Below are 23,417 nucleotides of genomic sequence, written 5' to 3'. Positions count from 1 at the left end.
TCCTGTGCATCCTATTCTAGTTTGTCAGTTCTCTCTTAGTGCTACCAATACCAGTCCCATCAACCAGCTCCTCCTCATGGATGAGATCCCTGCTGTCAGCTGGTTTGGCTGGGGCACCGCTTTCGCCGTTTCCTATTATTAGACTGGGGCGGTGCTTTCCAGGCCTAGTGAGGCCTCAACTTCAGCCTGCTTAAGCCACTATTTGATCTTTGTGTTTCTCAGATCTTTCCTTTCCTGCCAGGTTTCTTTCACTGCCAGGAATCCACCTCCACTCCTTTTCTGGCTGCTCTGACATTCTTCCTTGCACGTTGCCCTTTCCTTGGTGTTTGTTTGCTCTGGGATGAAACCTGGCAGGAAAGGACAGAAACCCTGCTCTTGGCTCTGCTGTCACACTTGGCTCTCCATCCCTCCTTCAGGGCTGTCTTCTTCCAGGACTGATGTCTGGCTCCTTGTTCTTATCCCTTTCCCAACAACAACAACAACATTATTATTATTATTATTATTATTATTATTATTATTATTATTATTATTATTATTATTATTATTATTATTATTAAATTTATATGCCGCCCTTCTCCCTAAGGACTCAGGGCGGCTCACAACAATAAAAAATTAAAAAACATAGAATACAAAGATTAAAAAAGAATTAAAACAATAAATAAGGAAATAAAAAACAATTTAAGCCGATAAAAACCAAATTTAAAAAACCACGGTCAGTCCAGGCCTGCTTGTTGGAACCACATCTTCAGGTCACGGTGGAAGGACCGAAGGTCGGGGGCCGTTTGCAGCTCCGGGGGCAGTTCATTCCAGACGGTCGGCGCGCCCACAGAGAAGGCTCTCCCCCTGGGGGTCGCCAGCCGGCATTGCCTGGCCGACGGCACCCTGAGGAGGCCGACTAGTACAAAACCCTGACCTCCTCCACTGGGCCAGGATGTTCACCTGAATCTCGAGCCCACTGGCTGTCCACGTTTGGAGCCACCAGCATCACAGATCTTCCTGACAACTTGGATCATACTCTTTCCTAATGACTGCTTCCTCCATCTTCAGGTGCCCAGTTTCCTTGCTTGCTCCCTCCTTCCCTCCCTCCCTGTAAGGTAAGACAAAATATCCAACGATGCTAAGCGAACCTATACACGAGATAATGAAAAAATACCTGAGAAGCCTCTTGTTCTTCATCACTGGACTCCTCAGATGAGCTCTCAGACTCTTTTTTTGCTTCTTGTTTCTGCTGGGGGGCTGCAAAGAGCAAACAGTGACTGACCTCAAGAGTCCTCGAAAAACGGAAAAGCTGCTGTGACATAAGAGTATGGGAACTGGGAAGATCAAGTCAAATTAGGGTTTATGTTCATTGTCCAGTCACCTAGCGTGACTCTTTAACATTTTTAGCTTTGCTTATTATAAAGGTTTCTTGAAAGTTCATGAGATGGGAATTGGTAACTTTATTTACATTTATATCTTATGCAATGGAAGAGGTACCACAGGCAATGCTCCTGTTCAGATTCTCCCAAATCAATAGTTACTTCCAGAGTTCCTATTTCAACCACACTGTCATGTCTTTCAAGAGAACAATTACAGTAACGAATATCAAAAATGGAGAATTGAAATGTTAGTCTGAACCAGACTTGTTGATGCTGGTGATTTAAATGTTCAGATACTTGAACTGCTGTGGGACTCTTGTCTGAGGAATCGGTGGGCTTCTGTGTGAGGAATGGCGAGCTAAGACGTCTGTGAATGAGTGGAGATGACAATTGCTCCACTCTCTACTCACAAGGGTCAGTGAGTAGACCGGACTCATGGAACCTCTCTGGTTAAAGAGAAGATAGAAGATGACTGCTCTTCATAAGACAACCAAAAGACAGTGATTTCCCCTAAGATTGAGTGCTGGGAGACAAAGGGAACCATCATGCTCTCAACTGCAGAACCTTTTAAAGGAAACTGACCACGGTTAAAATAAGACATAAATCTTGGGATACCTTTATGGACTTCTCGCTGACACTACGACTGAAATGTTAATGATTTATGTATTTGTGTATGCCTAAGGGATGAGGTATGTGAAGAAAAGATACTTGCATAGGGGATGATGAATTATGAAGTTTGTACTTGTGATGAAGATCAGAAGCTACCTTTTTATATTCATTTTTTCTGTACACCTTTTATTATTTTTTCTCTCTTCTGACTTTAGTTTGCATTCTCTTTTACTATCGTTATTTTTTACACACACACACACACACACTCTCAAATAAACTGTTTATGCTAAAACCGTTTACACTGAAAATATCCCAAGACTGGGGGAGGTTGAAGTGGAGGAACACTTCAAGGAAAGAAAGAAAGAAAAAATTCAGGAGCTCAGCGATTTTTTTTAAAAAAACAAAACTGAAAAGCAAGTGCAGAGGTGTGATTTTTCACATAAACATGCCTCAAGTGGGCAACAATTTTTTTTATTTTAGGAGCAAGCTGCAGTGTGTGGGTAAATACCATCTTATCTGAATAACAAGCTGTGCTTCCAATATCTACTCTTCGCCGGGTTCCCAAACTTCAAGTGTTTCTGAAGAGACCCTCCCTCCCGCCACCCACCCCTGAGGGAACCGGGCCTTCTCTTACCAGGCGGTGGCGGAGGAGGCTTGGCTGTGGTCAGAGCTTCCGCTTCTTCCTCACTGCTGTCTGAGGAGGAGCTGTCCGAGGAGCTCTCCCGATGGGTGGTGATTCCAGGGGCCTTAGCAGCCAGAGCCTGTCCCTGGCTCAGTTTAGCCTTTTGGGAGGGATTCTGTTCCTCCTTCCCCGTTGATTTCGTGGCAGGACTCTGGGATTTGTTGGAAGCAGCACTGGATGTACTTAAGTTGGTCTGTACGCCCTTTCCTGGGGGAGCGGACGCTTTAGCAATCATCTGCTTAAAAAAGGGGTGAATAGGAGGCTGTGGAGGGAAAAACAAACAACCACCACATACCCGGAAATGCATTTTAAAATGTGTTAATTTTCTCAGAAATAACAGACACTTGTGTCTGAAACAAAACCAATGCTGAATTGCCATCAATTACAGACTATGCAAATCTGCTCGGGATGCCTCGGTTTCTATTGCTGACTGTTTCACAGAAGCTCAAAACATACGCAGAATATCCTTGAAGATAAAGCTGCTTTATCGTTAATGCAATTAGCCACTACGTGAAGAATTTCTACGTTATCTGCACTGCAGGGAAAAAAAAAAGGAACCACTAGATTGCCAGCTCCACCAATGTCAGATGCTGATACCACCCGGGTTGTAGTAAGAGAACCTGCAAGATTAGCCTGATCTGTGTGGCTTTACTTATAGTATCTTATCCACCTTGAGAAAAACCTTCTCGAAGAATGGCTTCTTGTCTGAGGAATGACCTCTCCCTTTTACCTGCTTTGCTGGCTTCTCAGCTTCTTTGCCATCTGAAGAATCAGAGCTGCTGCTCTCCGAGTTGTCGGAGGGTTTTGGAACGGGGGCAGCCCCGGCTTTTGTTGAGGTTGACCCCGCTTTCCCTGCTGGCTGAGGTTTGCTTGATGTGAGCCCTGCATTTTTTGCTGTCACGCTTTTCACAGGACCGGTAGCAGGTTTACCTGCTGGTTTCTATGGAAATAAAATATTGCAGAATTAGACTGTGGTGAGGACAGAGCCGATTCCTGATTCAAAGGAATTAAATCAGCAATTCGGTTGCCTGAACGTGGGGAATTGGCAACAGAGACACTGGAAGATATCCCACCTTGTAGGATCAACCAATAAAGGAGCCGTCAAGAAATACGCCATAGACTAGCACTTGGTAGAGCAACCACGAAAATCTTGGAAAAAGATAGCAAGCAAAATGTTGTGCGTAGCTATCTCTACAAAGATTAGAATCATGCAAACCTTAGTATTCCCTGTGATCCTCTATGGAAGCAAAAGTTGGATTTTGAAAAATAAGAATTTTTCCACAATAGGAAGAATACTGGTGCTTTTGGAGTTGGGTGTTAGAGAAGACTTCCGAGAAAACTGCAGACAAGCCAAGAAAACAAACAAATGGATAAATGAACAAATCAACTCAAGAGGTCTCACTTGAGCGTAAGTGACCAGACTCAAATTATCTTACTTTGGGTATGTTATGTGAAGACCTAGCTCTTAGGAACAGGATCTAATGCTGGGCAAGGTGTAAGGAAAGTGAAGGTGACCTGCAGCAATGTGGATGGATACAGTTACAGTGGCTATGGGCGCATTATTCGAAGACCTGAAACAGGTTAGGGACAGATTGTCATGGAGAAGATCTTATGTGGCTGCTAAGAGTTGATACTGACTTGATAACATATCATCAGTCAGTTGCCTGACCACTATCACTAGTTGTTTCAATTGTTTTCTAGAGGCTTGGTAAGTGTAGGAATTAGGTTGTGGCAGGATTCAATACGTAGGCTGCTTGTTACAGCTCCTATCTGGTGGTAGCTTTGCAGAAGTAGAAAATGGCCTAAAACATGGATGGGCAGGAATGTGAACAGGCATTCCCTCACTTGTCCCGGTGTCAGTGCACTTAAGGCATCTTATAAAAGCTGTAATCTGTTTCTACATTAGCTCCCAAGATGGTCTTCAATCTGCAAATGTCAACTTTCATTTTCTTTCCTGAAAAAAAAACAACAACCCCAGTGTGCCTACACATTTATAGTTGCTTGGTTTCCAAGATGCCAACAGATTTCGTTTATATGTTTCCGGCAACCTTCATTGCAGGAGGCCCCACAACCACTAAGTAGCTCGCTATCTTGCTTCAGCCAATCTTCCTTTTATTAAAAGGAAAGGTGTGTGGAGAAAAACAAAGTTTGATACTTCATCTGCCTTGCTCTGCCCTATAATTTCCAAGCTTCTCCCTAATTCACCTGAAAGAATAGCAAAAAGGTGTGGGGTGTGTTTGGTTGAATTATAAATATTTAGGATGCTGATTAGGACTTAGTGTCAGCAATCTCAGTGCTATTTTTAAAACGTGCAAAAAATAAAAAGATATGTTCCCTTTAGCAGGAACAAGATTGGTGTTAAGAGAGGGGCTTTCTGAATTTTGCGCTTTTTGTCACTTCCTGTCAGGTGGAGCGATACCAGGAGAAAGGGGGTAGGAATGGGGATTTCAGCTCAAAATATGGGAACCCTTTGTGAGGGAAGAGTCTTTGTTTTGCCCTGAGGGCAAGCTTATTCGAAGGGCCTTGTGGTGATTTTATTGTCTTCCTGGAGCTGTGAAAAGTAATCCAATCTACTATAGTAAGGAAAAGGTAAAGGTTCCCCCGCACATGCGTGCTAGTCGTTTCCGACTCTAGGGGCCGGTGCTCATCTCCGTTTCAAAGCCGAAGAGACAGCGCTTGTCCAAGGATGTCTCCGTGGTCATGTGGCCGGCATGACTGGACGCCAAAGGCGCATGGAACGCTGTTACCTTCCTACCGTCCCTATTTTTCTACTTGCATTTTTACGTGCTTTTGAACTGCTAGGTTGGCAGAAGCTGGGACGAGTAACAGGTGCTCACTCTGTTACGTGGCACTCAGGATTCGACCCGCTACACTGTCGATCTTCTGATCGACAAGCTCAGTATCCTAACCCACTGAGCCACCGTGTCCTGGAGCTGTGAAAAGTAATCCAATCTACTATACAGAGTGTTAAAGGGATTCATCTAGGAGGGGAAAGGCAAGGCATTCAGCTGGTAATGTGACTGTGTTTGTCAACAGATACAGGTCATGTGCTATCAACAGAGCTATAGAATGATTCTCTTTGGTCTTTTAGCTACAGTCTACCATTCTTAAGGGTAGTACATTTTTTATTTTATTTACTTCTTTTGCTGTTTGGCTTTGGGCTGCTATATTGAAACTATACTGAGAACAAATTATAGCACTCTAGAGAAAAAGCTGGCTGTCACTTCCCCCCCCCCCCAAAAATCAGATTCTAGACTCTTAAGGTGATGAAAATAAGTGGAACAAAATGAAGTTACTGGGGGAAATTTCAGGGAGAAGCTGAAGAGCTGAACTTTCAAACACTAACATTTTAAAAAAATATTAGAATTGTTCCAATACAATCGAAGTATAAAAAAACAAGAAAAACACAAAATGAAAAAAGAAAACATAGAATTATGATTTCTATTGATTAATTGCCATCTTATTCTTTCCTTTTCTTCTCTGACCCTTTTTAATCCAATGCATAAATCATCAATTCAGTCTTTTCTTCTTTCAACAAAAAGAAGCTTCCAGTCTGATGACCAACATTTCCCAGGAGCTATAAAACCAGAGCGCTCTGCAGAATTTCTCTTGTTTCCATCATCAAAAAAAGACAGGAGAAACTACGAATATTAAGCGAGTGTGCACAGATGGGCTTCCATCTACTGTATACATGGCATTTTTGGTTTAGAGCAAATCTAATTGTATACAAATGCTTCCAGCTGCCCATATCTTCTTTGCTCAGACTTTCTAAATCTTCAGCAATTCAGAATTACAAAAGTAAATTTAAGTAATGGAATAGAATTTGCGTATTTCAGATCCACATCCCTGTCAAGAATCCAAAGCTAAAAACCTAATACAGCCCTGACTGAGTACATATCTTACTGTGTTGAAACAAAGAAATAAGAGATGCTCAGACTACAAACCTATTGCCTCTTCCTGAACTCCGTGCAATTGAGAGTTCTGTCATGCATCCACTTCATATTTTTAAGGTGTTCACAATCAGCAGCAAACAATCACCAACTGCAATTGCTCTGCCCAGATGGCATGCTCATTAAACTCAATGGGGCTAATTTCAAAGTAAACACGCATTGGACTGTTTTTAGAGTCTAATGTTATATTTCTAGCTTCAATCCTGTCTCCTCTTTTTTTCAATTGTCACACAACATGGCCTCTCAAATTTACTTCTCCTGATCAATTCTAAACATTAGATTTTGTGTGGAGGATGGGTGTTCCCATTTACCCTTCATATTCATCACATGGGCAACAAGAAGTTCCCCATGGAACTTAGGACTGCCCCCGACCTTCGCTCATTTCGCCGAGCTGTCTGGCCCAGGCTGAGGGGTTTTAATTTTTATTGGGTTTTAGTTTAAATTTTGGGGACTTGATTTAATTAATTTTTAATCTGATTTTAATTTTTGTATGTTTGTTTTTAACCTTCCCTGTAAACCACCCTGAGTCCTACGAGAATAGGGCGGTATATACATTTAATAAAATAAATAAATAAAATAAATAACATATAAATTTATATATCCAACATTTAAAAAAATATGTTTCATAAGCAACAAAGCACTGTTCTCTCTCTCTCTCTCTCTCTCTCTCACACACACACACACACACACACACAGCCAGATTAGACAGCATATAAACCCCTTCTCCCCCTCCCCCCCTCCAACCATCAAGAACTCTCTAGGCAATTTTCCTGCAACGATTTTATTCTGGTCCTCTCACCCCACTTGTTTTGTGAGCAACTGCAGTTCTGCTCCATAACTCTATTAGGAAGCCAATTCTTGAATTTAGAACCTGAGTCACCAGCTCTGCAAATATGGAATAATTATCGGACAGGAATACACTCTACCCATCTGCAGACATTACTTGGACAGCCAAGGTATCACTTCTAGATTACAATTCTAAACGTGCTGCTGCTTCTGCTCTCACTACCACTTTACCCACAATGACCCCCCTCAGCCCAGAAACTGAGAAAAAATTCCTGGCTGGGAAATTCTGGGAACTGAAATCTGCACATCTTTAAAAAGTTTCTGAGGTTGAGAAACACTAGTAATGGCAATCAGGTAACATGACCTCACTCTTCCAATCCAGTTACCATTCCATTTTTCTCAGGCAAGAGTCTTGGGGATGGGGAGTGGGTGGGCGGCAGTTTGTTGCCAGGAGATTTTCTGTCTCCTGCTCTGAAATTTGTGGTATCTGTATTAATTGCTATTAATTAAAGGGACGGAGTTAAACTAAGAAACCATGGCCGGAGGATTCGTGTGTCCCACAGGACACATTTTTGTCATGTAGCACCACACAGGTGAGATTGTTCAAAACTGACCACTGATGCTGCTAACCTCCCTCATCCTTTTTCTTCTAGTGGAAGGATTTAAAGAAATTCTAAAAGAACTAACCACTGGATTATTAATTCTCTTCATCAACTATTTCCCAGCACTGGATTTTATAATTATAACAATTTTGTTAACTTTTCCTTACAGCTCCCACGCTGAAGTGGAGGGAGAGAAAAGAGGGAGGGAAGATCTGATTGCAGCAACCAGAAACACTGTGTGAGGCAAACTCTTCTCTTACCCAAGAAAAACTTCAGTAAAGATGAGCTCTGGATCTGAAAGTACTTGAAAAATAGATTCCATTCAGCTCCCATAGCAGTTGAATCTGACTTGAATTATTAACACCATTTGTTAAAAGGGCCAAGTTGCAGGTTTTAACCAACTGCTTCTGTGAATGCTTGCGACTCATAAAGAATTATGAGAGTGGAGCAGAATAAGAAAACAAAGCTTATGGGAAATATTTTTTACTACTTACAAAGGGAAAAAGGGAAAGGAAACAATGGCAAAATAGAAGAAAAAGAGGGGAAGGGAGGAAGATGTTAATAAAATGTTTAAGAAACATTAGAAAAATGTCAGAACTGAATGAGACATTCACAATTACAACAGAAGATCATGAATATGTGGTGGAAGATATGAATGCTGATGTAAAGACAGTTGTGATAAACATCACAGAGAACGTTCAAACTAGTGCACAATAAATTACAAAACAAGGAAATTTGAAAGACCGATTGAAAAGTCCAGGAAATGAAAAGAATGAACACATTAAAATTTCAGCAAACAGAATTACATGTAAGATTTTGGAAAAGAAGATCTTGAAAGCCACTTTAAAAATTTGATCCAAGACTCTCTAAAAATAGGTGGCAATTTTCCAGACAACAAACAGATTTTCAGGACAAATTCCATGTTTGCACAAAGAAGAAAAGTACCTCATAATTTAGATACTATTCTAAAATGGCCTGTTTCCCAGAGAAGGCAAATGCCCATTGCAGCTATGGCAAGATGCAGATGGAGTGTGAGTGACCGTATGCAAGGCTTGCAGAGGTTCTAGGGAGGAAACACACAGTAAGGACAGAACTTGGTAGAACATGCAGAGGTGGGATGTAAAGAGAGGCACGAAGAGAAGGCTGATATGGACAGTTGGAGCAGTGTGTTTGTAGCAAGCCTTGTGAAGACACCAGAAGAGCTTGTCTGGAGAAATGGCCACAGGTGGCCAAGGGAAGGCATGAGGAGAATATAAGGGCAGGCAGGTGGTAGAGAGGCGGGAGTAGAGTTGGGAAACAAAACCAAGAATGTGCACACAACAGCTTACTGAAGGCTGAAGAGGAGATGTAAGCTGGGTCAGTCAGTCTGCAAGCAGAAAACACAATGTCTTAAAAAGTGCTGTGGGAAGAGCCAAGGACTTAGTCAAGAAGACACTGAGGTGGAAAATGTAAGAGGAGTTAGGAGAAAGAAAACATGGAGTATAAAACTATATGCCAAAGGTGCTTCCAGCGATAGGAAACAGTCCTTGTGCAATTTGACTCAAGTATGCCTAATTGAACCTTCTCTTGCCCAGCTATTGCTCACAATGACATGACAGACCTCCTTGCAGAATCAGCCACTTTGTAAAGCATTTACTTCGATGGGATGCAGAACTCCTTGGCTAGAGGGGTATTCCTAGTTTCTTAGCCCCCATGTTGGCCAAAGATGGATTGGTACAGGCTAAGGAGAGAACTGAGGAAGAATCAGGGTTAGCAGAGAAAGGATCTGAAATTGCTGATTCTGTGGATACAACTTTTAATAGGATCTGATCTACCCATATCTTGGAACCTGGCCCTGAGATACCTTTGATTATAGAAATAAACTATTTCAAATATTTTAAGGTATCTCCCCTAGAATGTTAAAGGAGACAATTCACATTTCTTATAGGAGCCCTAGGAATCAAAATAATTAGATCAGGGTGGTTCAACCTTGGCAACTGTAAGACTTGTGGACTTCAACTCCCAAATGGCTGGCTGGGGTATTCTGGGAGTTCAAGTCCACAGGTCTTACAGTTGCCAAGGTCAGACACCCCTGAATTAGATGGAAAATTCTATTTGTATTGAAAGTCTTTTTAAAAACAGCAATTATTGGCACAATCACAGAGGCCTCATCCTTATATGAAAGATTCAATGGACAAAACAATGTTCTATTGTTCAGACTGGTAACAGATGAAAAAAGGAGAAATCTGGAATAAGTGCGACATTAAACAGGGGTAAAAAAAATCCCTGAATCCAAAATATTAATTTCATTAAATGTAAATTGACTCAATTTACTTAAAAAAGGAACAATTTTTGACAAGCTCCAAATATATAAAGCTTACATTTTTGATATAAGAAATACACATAAAGCAAGACCATGTCGGTTTGTTAACACAGAAAAAAAATAATCCTGGAACATACAGGATCAAGAAGCACAAGCAAACAACAACTGAGAAATTTACTGTATATATTCATGAGAGAAATCTAACCGAATTTAAATAGGAATGGCTTCCTCACATACAACATATTACCCAGCAAGGCAAGCTAAGTCAGTGTAAAAAAAAACAGAGAGAAACTGGTTAAAAAAAATGGAAAAAATGGCTCAGGTGTAAGGAACTGCAAATGTTTAAAGCAAAGCAAAGTATTTAAGTTCTACTTTGTAGCTGGGGAAAAAAAAGAAAAGGCGGCAATTGTGGTATTGAGTGATAATTGTGGTATTAATTGTGGTAGTTTTAATCTTCTTACATCACATTTTTGATCACCCACTTTTGTACAATGATGATGCAATAATAAAATTAGCCAAATACTCTGTCTGTATCTTTATTCATTTACAGCTTCATTCCTGAGGTAAAAGTGCCCTTTCAGCCCCTTGTTCTCCTCCTCACTGCTAAAACAGCCAATTAAAAACAATAGTGCCTGAACGTTCACAGCCTAACCCACCCACCCCTCCGAAAACCGCTCCAGTTCCACCGTTTTCTCTATGGTTACCTGAGTGACCACTCTATCTTCCTCGGAGTCAGAGTCATCACTTGAATCTTCACTACTATCTTCGCTCTGCTGGGCCTTCTGATGTGATCCCTTTGGAGGCTGGGGCTTCACCGTACCTACACTTTGAACTGCACGAGTTGCTTTGGGGGCTGAAAGCAATCAAGAGAGAGAAAAGTGATAACTTGGCCAGTTTTAAATACGAGTAAAAGGCTGTACAGTTAGAACACCCAGCCTCGCTCCTGCCTTGTCTTTGCTGTCTTTCGCCAAGAGCCCTGAAGACGCCTCGATTCTCAGTGGTTTTCTCTTAAATGTTTGATGAGACAGCTCAGGCGGTATGATTTCAAGACGTGATACATTCTGACATCTGCACTTTGTTGGCATGTTACGAATTGCCTTTTTGAAAGGCATTTTTATATCGTAGGCAGATTAGAAGTATGCTTAAATATGTACAGGCGGTCCTCGACGTCCAACCACCTTTTTTTTTGTGTTGCTAAGCAAAACATTTGTTAAGTGAATTTTGCCCCATTTTACGATCTTTCTTGCCACAGTTGTTAAGGGAATCACAGCAGTTGTTAAGTTAATAACAGGGTCATTAAGTGAATCTGCTTCTCCAATGACTTTGCCTGTCAGAAGGTTACAAAAGGTGTTCACATGACACTGGGATACTGCAACAGTCAGTGGCCCCCAGGGGGAGAGCGTTCTCTGTAGGCGCGCCAGACCTATGGAACCGCTTGCCGGTTGAGCTCCGGACGGCCCCCGACCTCCGCTCCTTCCGGCGCGACTTAAAAACATATCTATTCAAGCAGTTCTGACCTGGTCTGATGGGTTAGGGTTGGGGTTTTAATATGTTTTAATACTGTTTTAAACTGGGCTAATATTTAATCGTTTTTTAACTTTTGTATTCTGCTTTTTTATATTTATTGCCCTGAGTCCTTCGGGAGAAGGGCGGTATAAAAATATAATTAAATAAAATAAATAAATAAACACGAGACAGTTGCCATGTGTCCAAATTTTGATCACGTGATCGTAAGTCACAAGTCACTTTTTTCAGTGCTGTTGGAACTTCAAACAGTCACTAAATGAACTGTTTTAAGTTGAGGACTACCTGTATCAGAAAAAAGATGAATTGGATGGAGAGGTAAGACACAATCTTGAAGAGACTCCCAATTCTCCCAACAAGGGGAGAAGAATATGTGGATAAAAGGCTTGAAGTCCACATTAAACTATAACCTAAAAGAAAATGTTTACAAAATGATGTATCGCTGGTACGCATTTAACGCCAGATAAGTTATCTAGAATGTATGAAGGTATTTCCAATAAATATTGGAAATGGAAATGCAAAGAAGGGACTTTTTATCATTTATGGTGAACAAGTGATAAGGCAAAAAAATATTGGAGTAGGATTCATATATTAATGCAGAAAATTCTTAAAGTGAACATAATGGAAAGAGAACTGGAAAAATAAATTGGAACTGTGATTTTACATGTGGTGATAGCAGCAAGATTGCTCTATGCACAAAAGTGGAAGGTTGCCTCGATTCCTGCCATGGAGGAATGGTTACAAAAGCTGATGCGATTAGCAGAGATGGCCAAATTGACTGTGCTGATAAAAGAAAAGAACATAAGCGCTTTTGTTTCTACTTGGAAACCACTTCTGGACTTTGTGCTTGAGGTGGAAAAAAAATGATATCATGATTTTGGGTTTAACCGATTAGACTGATTTGCCAATACAGAAATGGCTACTGCATACTACTATAGAAATGTAAAATAGATGAGATTTGATTTTAATGTCTGGTTTTATTGTAACAGAGAATCGAAAGCCAATGCCTTTTGTTTCTTTCCCTCCCCTTCTTCACACCTTTTTTGTTTTCACTTTTTCTACTGTGGTCCCCTACTATTTTTAAATAAGCAAACTGAGGTGGTCCTAGATGACTTACAATCATTTGTTTAGTGACGGTTCAAATGGCACTGAAAAAAGTAACTTATGACTGTTTTCATATTTACGACTGTTGCAGCATCTCCATGGTCACATGATCGAAATTTCAGTGCTTGGCAACTGGCATTTATTTATGAAAAGTGCACTGTCCTGAGATCATATAGTCACCTCTTTTAACCTTCCAACAAGCAGTCAATGGGAGAATCCAAATTCGCTTAATAATCTGATTCACTTAACAATGGCAATGATTCACTTAACAACTGCAGCAAAAATGTTGTAAAGAAATGGGATACATTTTACAACTGTCTTGCTTAGCAACAGAAATTTTGGGCTGTAAGTCAAGGACTAACTGTACATAGCACAATAAAAATAAAAAAGCTAACTGCAGGAAGATGCCTTTAGTTTAAAATTTCAAAATACACACCACAAAAAACTGCTGCAGTTCTAAAGTTGTGTGCCAAACTTACTACGTCAAGGAACTGGTGAAGAGATGATAGACTTTATGCTCAGGAAAATCTGACTCCTTTAAAAAAATATTCTAAAGATGTTTTGAATTCCTCAATTGTTTCAAAGCACCACGTGATATCATCTCTCATAGTTATTAACAACTCAACACTCCTTACAGTTGTAAAACAGATTTTTCACAGATTACTGCGAGAACAAATTTATGAGACTGTCAACTGCTGTAGCACTGATGGCAACACTTAGCACAATTTGCTTATCTCTATTTCTTTAGGCAAAACTACCCAAGAATCTATGTTTTCAGATGTTTGTAAAACAAGGCACAGGTTTGAAAGAAGAATTTGCACAGAGAACTAACAATGAGGACACTTAAAGTTAAAAATATTTCTGAAGGAGTTTATATTAACAAAGGGAAGTTTTGTCCAAAATCTATGTATGGTATGGTGGAAAAAGTTGCAAATAGAAGTAGAAACGTATCTTTAATACAGCTGAAAAAAATCTGTACCCTTTCACTGCCTACAAATGATGGCGGAAAATAAGCCAAAAAAACATAAGCCAATTAAATTAAATTATTTAATTTAATTTAATTTAATGTTATTATGGGACTTATATGCCGCCCTATCTCCCGAAGGACTCAGGGTGGCTAACAACAATAAAAACAATAAATACAAATATTAAAAGAAATTAAATTTTACAAAGCCCCACTAAAAACCAGTAAAAATTAAAAACATAATTAAAACCCCCAACGTCAGTCCAGGTCGGCCAGTTGGAAAAGGTATGTCTTTAGGTCGCGACGAAAGGACCGGAGATCTGGGGCCATCCGAAGTCCTTGGGGGAGCTGATTCCAAAGGGCAGACACCCCGACAGAGAAGGCCCTCCCCCTGGGGGTCGCCAGCCGACATTGTCTGGCCGACGGCACCCTGAGGAGACCCTCTCTGTGTGAGCGCACAGGGCGATGGGAAGTCATTCCTGGCAGCAGACGGTCCTGCAAATATCCTGGCCCTAAGCCATGTAGGGCTTTATAAGTAAGAACCAGCACCTTGTATTTACATTTCTGTTCAATTAAGAAGATCCACCACCATGCTCCATTATCTGACACCATTAATTATTGAAAGAATGTGATGGTTTAAAGCACAAAACAGCTATGCTTGGCCTTGCTAGGGTTTCTTCGTAAGAACAAGAACCATTAAAATTAACCAGACTAAAATGTATCAACGGCTTTCAGTTATGAATAACCCAGAATCAAGAACCTGTTTATTACTGGCTTTCTTCCATCTTTAGAAAAACTCACCATTCAGAAATTAATCTGGGCTTGGCAGCACCACAGAGGACAAGAACATCCAGCTTCCTTCAAAATAAAGGGAGCATCAGCTAATTGGTGAGGCGCACTGAAACTGTAGGCTAAAGGCAAAATTGAAGGAACTAACACATCTCTTGTGTCAGCTTTGAAATAACTGGCATCAGCTCCAAGTGTTGGCCCTTCAGAATGCATTTTTGTGCATCTCCTTGTTGTTTTGTGTCCTCTCCCTGTCAAGCTGCTAAGCAAAGAAATTACTAGAGCCGCTGAAAATAAAAGGTTCCTTCCATGAGCACCATCAGGGCTGGAGTCTTCTTACCAGGTGGAGCCGGCAGTTTGCTTGCTGTAAGGTCAGTTTCATCCTCGCTGTCAGACGAGCTGCTGCTGCTGCTTTCCTTCTGTGCTTTCTTCTCCTTCAAAGCACCTGGTGCACCTTTGGGTAGGATCCCAGGCTGACTGGCCTGGTTTTGTCCGGTTCTCACAGAAGGGTGTGGAGACGGTAAGCTCTGCACCTCAAGGAAGAAACAGGTAGACAAACCTATAAAATTCCTTGATTTTTCATGCACCTTTCCTTCCCTCTTCAATTTCTAACAGAATAAAAAAAAGATGTATTCCCAGCATTAAAGATAGCAATGTCCACAACTGGCTAAGCGTGAGGCTTTGCTTAATGACCGCTTTGCTTAGGGATAGAAATCCTGGTCCCAATTAAAGAGTTGTAATCCGAGGATCGCCTGTGTAGCCTGAAACAAAGACAAAACTTTAATCTGCCTGCCAGACGTATCTTAAGAATTTAAATATCAGGGGGTTTTTTTGGTACCATTTTATTTATGTCTTTTAGCTTTGTATAGTTTTTGCTTTGTTAAGATTGTAAGCTGCCCAGAGTTACTTTGTGGTAACATGGGCAACCAATAAATTTTATAACCAAATGAATAACATTGAAATGTGCATTTAAATTTGTCAGATCAACTGCTTCTTGAATGATGCACAACAAAAATCCGATCTGAAATCCTTTGGTCTTGCTAGTACTAAAGGTGGATGAAGCCCACGATGGAGCAGTGGGCTAATGCCTCCTTAAGTAACACCAGCTGCCTGCAATTAGTGCAGGTTCGAGTCCCACCAGGCTCAAGGTTGACTCAGCCTTCCATCCTTCCGAGGTAGGTAAAATGAGGACCCAGATTGTTGGGGGCAATAAGCTGACTTTGTAATAATGCCACTTGGGGGGGCCGAAAGCCCTAATAAGCAGGCATATACATAGAATGAAGGCTATTGCTAAGCACATTGATTTGTGCTTTAAACTGTAAGCCGCCCTGAGTCTTCGGAGAAGGGCGGGATATAAATGGGATTAAAATAAAAAAAATAAAAAAATAAAAAATACATATTACAGCCTCACGGAGATGCATTTGCAATAGATTTTAACTTGGAAAGTAGAAGGGGGATAAAACACTACTTTTACAGAAGACAACCAGCCATTCAATTGCCACAGAAGGAAGCCACACAGCGGTGAGCGGTACAAGCTACAGTTGCTGAATTAAACCAGACTTCAAAGCCCGCCGAGGAAGCTAAATCAAAGCCGTCTTTTCAAGAAACTCAGCATCTGGTCTGCTGTATTTTTAAGAACTCTGGGGTGAATAACAAAAAACGAGGCAAGAAAAGAAAAATTTTTCTGGGCAGCTTTCATCTGTTAAACAGGGCAATACCGAGGCTGCTAGGTCCCTAACATCAGTTCTTTTTTTCTTATTCCTCTGTGCGACAACAATGAATATTGTTAAGACGGTGTAAAATACAATGCAAAACACACCTGACAATTGCTGGCAAGAAAAGGCATGTTCCCTAAAAAAAGGGGAAAGGAGTTATTGAAATGGATCTTTTTTTCTTTCTTCCGCCTTTGTAAGTCTTCAATCTCAGTAATTTGGATGTTCCTGTTATTACTAGTCAGCCGATATGCGCAATTTTGTCATTTTGGGCCTATTTCTTTCCAAATCAACGTAACTAGCCTAACTGTGCTAACTGAACGTATATGTTGGATATCGTAGGTGCCTGCTTTTACGCAAATCTTTCATTCATAATACCTATTTTCTCCTGGCCTTTCAAAAGTTTGAAGATCTGGCTCTGCCGACTCCCATGGCGCTCGCAGTGGAGGAACCAAAGGAGATGTATATTAAACATTCAAAAAGGAACACATCCATTCACCTTCTACAAAAACAGCGCTATGGAAAATGACAGACTTATCTCGATGGAGGGAAAAGACAGGAAGGTGCAGCAAGAGGCAAAGCAGAGACCAAATTTTACAGATGAAAGACGGAGCAGATAATAGGTGTACCTTATACTAGGCTTCCGAGACGCCAATGGAGAGAGCTAGAACTATATTGCTTTAAGAGATGGGGTACACACACTGGCAAAGAAAGGACCATTGTGTGCAAAATTATTCTGTCTGATCATCTAGAGAAGACATGTCAAGCACAAGGCCCATGGGCCGCATCTGGTCCACGATGTGGTTGCATCTGGCCCACGGAGCTGCACTGGAAACAGCAAAGGACCAGCCCACAGCACCTCAGCCCAGCCCAGGCTGATCTACAACCTGGTGCCAGCCATCAAAGCCAGAACACGCTCAGCCTTAGATCCACGGGGCAGCCCTGGAACCAGTGATGGGCACGCCCACCCCAGCCCCTGGGCACATGCGCAGGAGGCGGCGAGCAGGCAGAGTCTGGTGTCCCAGCTGGCTGTCTTGCCCTGTAGGCTGACTCAGGACGCTGGCGCTGGCTGCCTCCTACGCGCATACCAAGGGGGCGGAGCAGAGGAGGCGGGGCAGCTCCTCACTGGATCTAAGGCTGAGCGCATTCTGGCTTTGATGGACGCAACCAGGTTGTAGACCAGCGCCATCTCCCCTCCCACCAGCACCTCCATAGCCCCCTCGCTGACCTAGCCTCGCCTCGCAGCCACGAGGCTTCCCTTTCACCGGGACTGGCCCCGCCCACGTCGGATAGTGCTGGCAATCTCTCCCTCTCCCGTTGTTCCTTCCAGAGCATGGAAGAAGGAAAGAGATGGGAATGAGAAGCAGGGGAGGAAGCAAGCAAGCAAGGAAGAAGATGGAAAAAAGAAGGAGGGAGACAGTGAAGGAGGGAAAGAGGAAGGAAGGAGAGGCAACTTGTTCGGAGATGCCCCAGTTCACGCAGCTCTGCTTCAATCCTGAATCCACCGAGACTTGGGCTCAAAGGAGAAAACAATTTTGTGTTCAGTTTTGTGACAGACAGGATTTTGTTGGCAATCCAAGTTAACACCGGTGGTTCTTGAACTGTGAACTCTTAGGAAAGTATCCTCTCCTTGTGTGTTGCAAACAGTCATTTCCAGTGGGGAAAACAGGACAGAGCAGTGTGTGGAAAAATATTTTCCTTTGCTAAATTTCCAGTCTGAAACAGACCATGGCAGGGTCCCTACAGGAGAGCCCTTTTAAGGATTATGTATTAATAGAAAAGCAACGAACTTACCTCTGTCCCTAAATGCTAAAGCTGTTGCACATAAAAAAACAGAGGAACTCTGATCAATTATCACAGCCACCATTTTGACAATTTTGCTGTACTGTCGTCTGTGGACACCCCCACTAAATGCAAGCATGGTTTGCACTCAAGTCTTTTAAGTGGCCACAGACTACGAGCAAAAGTGGCATTTGATCACAAGGCAAGGAGGCATCGAGAAATGTTTCCCCTTTTGCATTTGAGCATCAAAGAGGGGGACAGGAAAGGAGAAAGACAAACAAAAAGAAGGAAAGAGGGGAAGGAAGAAGGAAAGGAGAACCAAGAGGGAAGGAAAAAGAAGAAAAGGGGGGAAGGAAGGAAGATTATAATGAGAGGGAGGGAGGATCTGGGGGAAGTCCTGCCTTAGCACTTGGCCACGAGCAGCCCTGCTGCCCTTTCGCCATCCTTGTCCTCTCTTCCTGACCTCTCCTGGTGGTCTCCTGTCCTATTGCTGAGGATGCTTTTGGTTACAAAGCTGGTCTCCTGGTGGGGAGAGGGAGCGGCCCTCCCTCTGACCCACACATTTTGCTCTCCCGCACACACCATGAGGAACTTAGCCAAGAAGAGCGAGCCAATCAGCAGCAGCCTTGAGGAGGAAGTAAGCGCAGTTGGGTGCCCTCTTGGGAAAGGCTGGACTGGCGCTTGCCCTCCACTGCCCAGGGCTCCAGGCAGCCTGCATCCTTGGGGGTCCTCTACATGGCCTCAGAGGGACAACAAGGCTTCTCTGGTGGACAAGGGTATGGTGATCACCCTGGTCTTGCCTTCCTCGGTTGGAGACAATGGATCCTCCCCAGCCCCGCTCGGGCCACCACAGGCACCCTCCTGACACAAGCGACGTTGAACTGCCTGTGCCCACCCCCGCCCCCAAGGTCAACCACAACCCTGATGCGGCCCTCGATGAAATTGAGTTTTGACACCCCTGATCTAGAGCAGAGACGGGGAATGACAGCCCTTTAATGACTTGTAGACTTCAACTCCCAGAATTCCTGAGCCAGCAACCTCTGCTCTAGAGCAGGGGTTGGCAACCGGAAACAGTGAAAGAGCCACTTGGAACTGGTTCCCTCATAAAAGGAAAAACTGGGAGCCACAAAAAATGGGTGTGCATGCGTGCGCAGAACAGGGGGCTTGACAGAAGAGTGGAGCCTAAGGTGAGACATGCACCCGCCCTGCCCCCTCCACTCTCATTCATTCGCCTTTGCTTGGAAAAGCTTCTCTCTCGCTCTCATTCACTCACGTTTTGTTTGCAAAAGCTTCCCTTGCTCTCTCATTCACTCACTTTGCTCTAAAAAGCCTCTTTCACACTCTCATTCACTCACACTTTGCTCGAAAATGCTTCTGTCTCGCTCTCATTCACTCACCAACTCGAAAAGCCAGCTGCGGCGCCTCCACTGACTTCCATGGGGACGCTTGGCAATGAAAGGGACGACTGAAACCGCTCCCGGTAGTGCTGCTACTGATAACTTTTCCACTTGCTGCTTGGTTCCGATGAAACTGGAGAATCCCCGGATGCCACTGCTGGGGGTGGAGGAGGCTGCCTGGATTCAGCCGTAGTGGACGCAAATGACAGTAGCGGTGGAGGCGAGAGAGACGCTGGAGGTCTGCTGCATCTCCATCAGCCTCCGCCTCCCCCGCAGAAACAAATTCCCGTGCCGGCCCCATGGCAGCAGTGAGCCCCAAGGACCGGGTGGCGGCTGCTGCTGTTGGGGTGGCCTAGTGTGCTCACCGAGAGACGCTGGAGGTGCTCCAGGCCCGGCGTGGTAGCCACTGCGCTCGCCGTCTTTGGCGGCTGTGGCAGCAGGAGCAGCACCGCCTGCCTGCCAGGCAGAAGCAACAGGAAGGTGGCGGCTGTTGGGGCAGCCTAGTGCCCGGCAGGCAGTACTTGGCAAGCAGGCATGGGCGATTCACCAGCAGCTCCCGCCCCTCCAAGTAACAGGTAGTGCCGCCTGCACACATCGCTGCTTCTGCCGCCACAGCCACCAAGGATGGGGAGCGTGGCGGCTCCTACGCTGGGCCTGGAGCACCTCCAGTGTCTTGGTAAGGGCACTAAGCTGCTGCAACAGCAGCTGCCACCGCCGCCTTCCTATTGCTTCTCCCTGGCAGGCAAGCAGTGCTGCTCCTGTCTCCACAGCCGTCAAAGATGCTCCAACGTCTCGGTGAGCGCACTAGGCCACCCCAACAGCATCCGCCGCCGCCGGAGCGATTGCCTGGTCCTTGGGGCTCACTACTGCCATGGGGGCCAGCACGGGAATTTGTTTCTGTGGGGGAGGCGGAGGCTGACAGAGATGCGGCAGACCTCCAGGGCCTCTCTCGCTGCTGCCTCCACCGCTACTGTTGTTGGCTTCCGCTACTGCTGAACCCGGGCAGCCTCCTCCACCCCCAGCAGTGGCATCCGGGAATGACCATTTTATCTTAATTATGACATTTTTGACTTGTTAGTGTATTTTAGCAGGTTAATTTTTTTAACGTTAATGTTTAACCATGTTAATGTTCATGTTTTTTAACACTATCCAAAGATGCTATCTTAGCAGGCTGTAAATATCTTATTAAAAATAAGCAAATCATCTTACAATGGCTGGCTAGCTCATGCAAAAACCAAGACCAACGTCTCCTAGAGTTTCGAGGAAAAACACCAACCTTCTGACTTATGGGAACTGGCGGAGTCTCATTGTCACTCTCAGATGATGAGTCACTGCTGTCTGAGCTCTGAGCTTCTTTTGAAGGAGGTGGTGGTTTTGATAAACTGGTCGCAGGGGCCTTCTGGGTGGATTTTGATGGAACAGAAGCAGAAACTGCCTTCTTTGATGGACTTGAAGCTGCATTTTTCTCTGGTGCTTTGAAGGCCTGAGGATATTTTTTTTTTGAGATAATTTTAACTATGGTTAGAGATTAGAACAAGGGTATAAATCAGTATATGACTTAAATATGACACTCTGGTGTAATAAATCAAAATGAAGGCTTGGAAAATAGGTTAAATTGTTCTGAAACGATATCAAGGTCTTTCCCCTGAACTTTATTTATAAGTACAGAGCATTAGCACAATTTAAATCAATAAAAACATAACTATTTTGTGTATATATACTTACAGTATTTTCCAAATGCTTCAAGCAGTTCCAGGGTAAGAATAGAATTATACTGTATATGTCATGATTCCGACTAATGAGACAGTTCAAAGAATATTCTGGCATTGTTTATTCTAAAAAGTCTATAATAATGAGAACGAAGCATCGGTACTCATAGATGGATACTAAAATCTGAATTCTCCTCCCACATCGTATCGAACACAATTCCCTCCCTTAATTTAAACGTCATAAATCACATTCTCCAATTAGTTTAACATGCAAAGCTTCTCTTCCGTTCTATTTCGTGCCATTTCTTATTTTATTAAGAAAACAACCGGGGTAGCATTCTCTCTCCCCCCCAGCTTCATTTTTCAAAGGCAAAACATTTAAAAGGAAAGGCTGCCTCTTATATTGTCAAGGAAAAAACGTTCAATGTTTGTAGCGTTGACAGTATATACTGTACATGCATAGTAACGAGTTATCAAATAAAACTGGTATTTAAGTGATCCTGAATTAGCTGTTTATCATCCATATTGGACTTCCTTTTTTTTACACTATCCAGAAATGCTAACCTGGAGGAATGTAAATGTCTTCTTAAAAACATAAGCAAATCATCTTACAATGGCTAGCTAGCTCATGCAAAAACCAAGACCAACGTCTCCTAGAGTTTCGAGGAAAAACACCAACCTTCTGACTTATGGGAACTGGTGGAGTCTCATTGTCACTCTCAGATGATGAGTCACTGCTGTCTGAGCTCTGAGCTTCTTTTGAAGGAGGCGGTGGTTTTGATAAGCTGGTTGCAGGGGCCTTCTGGGTAGATTTTGATGGAACAGAAGCAGAAACTGCCTTCTTTGATGGACTTGAAGCTGCATTTTTCTCTGGTGCTTTGAAGGCCTGAGGAATTTTTTTGGAGATAATTTTAACTATGGTTAGAGATTAGAAAAAGGGTATAAATCACTTTATGAACTTGAATATGACACTCTGGTGTAATAAATCAAAATGAAGACATGGAAAAGAGGTTAAATTGTTCTCTAAACGATATCAAGGTCTTTCCCCTGAACTTTATTTATAAGTACAGAGCATTATCACAATTTAAATCAATAAAAATATAACTACTTTGTGTGTATATACTTAACAGAATTTTCCAAATGCTTCAAGCAGTTCCAGGGTAAGAATAGAATTATACTGTATATACTGTACATGCATAGTAACGAATTCCCAAATAAAACTGGTATTTAAAAGTGATCCTGAATTAGCTGTTTATCGTTCATATTGAGTTTTCTTTTTTTACACTATCCAGAAATGCTATCCTGGAGAAATGTAAATGTCTTCTTAAAAAACAAGCAAATCATCTTACAATGGCTAGCTAGCTCATGCAAAAACCAAGACCAACATCTCCCAGAGTTTCGAGGAAAAACACCAACCTTCTGACTTATGGGAACTGGTGGAGTCTCATTGTCACTCTCAGATGATGAGTCACTGCTGTCTGAGCTCTGAGCTTCTTTTGAAGGAGGTGGTGGTTTTGATAAACTGGTCGCAGGGGCCTTCTGGGTAGATTTTGATGGAACAGAAGCAGAAACTGCCTTCTTTAATGGACTTGAAGCTGTATTTTTTGCTGGTGCTTTGAAGGCCTGAGGATTTTTTTTTTGAGATAATTTTAACTATTATTAAGAGATTAGAGAAATGGCATGTCTGAGTTCCTGAACCTGACTGAGACATTCTGGCGCAATAGATCTTGAGAAGGCTTGGGAAGCAGGTTAAATTGTTCTGAAGCTATGTCAACTTCTTTTTCCTGAGCTTTATTTTTAAATACAGAGCAATATAAAAAATTAAATAAACATGTAACTCTTTTGTGTGTGTATATTTTATGTGTATATACCTACAGAATTTTCAAATGCTTCAAGCAGTTCGCGGTAAGAACAGAACTGTATGCACGTACATAGCAAAGAATGCTGAAGAAAACCAGTATTTAAGAGCAATCCTGAATTAAACGTTTCTATTTCAATCTTTCATTAGGTGAAGGGTTTATGTTATGTATAAATAACTGAAGGATACAGACATTATGAAATAATCAATAGTAAGGATATTTTTTTTAAAAAAACAATCAGGATGTAATACATAATTGGATATGGTTCATGCAGTTGCCCCTTTGCTTAAC

General features: G+C 42.5%; 1 protein-coding gene across 11 annotated transcripts in view; it reads right to left on the bottom strand.

Annotated features, from left to right (window-relative positions):
- Positions 1-23,417, bottom strand: part of TCOF1 (treacle ribosome biogenesis factor 1) — a 59,984-nt gene that overhangs the window by 24,160 nt on the left and 12,407 nt on the right. For 8 of the 11 annotated variants that reach the window (XR_014025072.1, XR_014025073.1, XM_081317354.1 and 5 more), the window contains exons 8-15: positions 22,684-22,890; positions 21,947-22,153; positions 20,835-21,041; positions 15,008-15,200; positions 10,994-11,142; positions 3,380-3,589; positions 2,602-2,911; positions 1,154-1,236 (exon numbers count right to left, since the gene is read on the bottom strand). Coding sequence is in view for 9 of the 11 variants with exons in the window: in XM_081317354.1 (XP_081173480.1) it covers positions 1,154-1,236; positions 2,602-2,911; positions 3,380-3,589; positions 10,994-11,142; positions 15,008-15,200; positions 20,835-21,041; positions 21,947-22,153; positions 22,684-22,890 (1,566 nt within the window). In the remaining 2 variants the exon portion in view is untranslated. The remainder of the gene's footprint in view (positions 1-1,153; positions 1,237-2,601; positions 2,912-3,379; positions 3,590-10,993; positions 11,143-15,007; positions 15,201-20,834; positions 21,042-21,946; positions 22,154-22,683; positions 22,891-23,417) is intronic. The other 3 variants (XM_081317356.1, XM_081317355.1, XM_081317352.1) reach the window with 3 other exon arrangements.

This window comes from Vipera berus, assembly GCF_964194415.1.
Source record: "Vipera berus genome assembly, chromosome: 2".
NCBI lineage: Eukaryota > Metazoa > Chordata > Lepidosauria > Squamata > Viperidae > Vipera > Vipera berus.
Note: the sequence above shows the minus strand (reverse complement) of the source record. Positions and strands in the feature narration are given on the sequence as shown.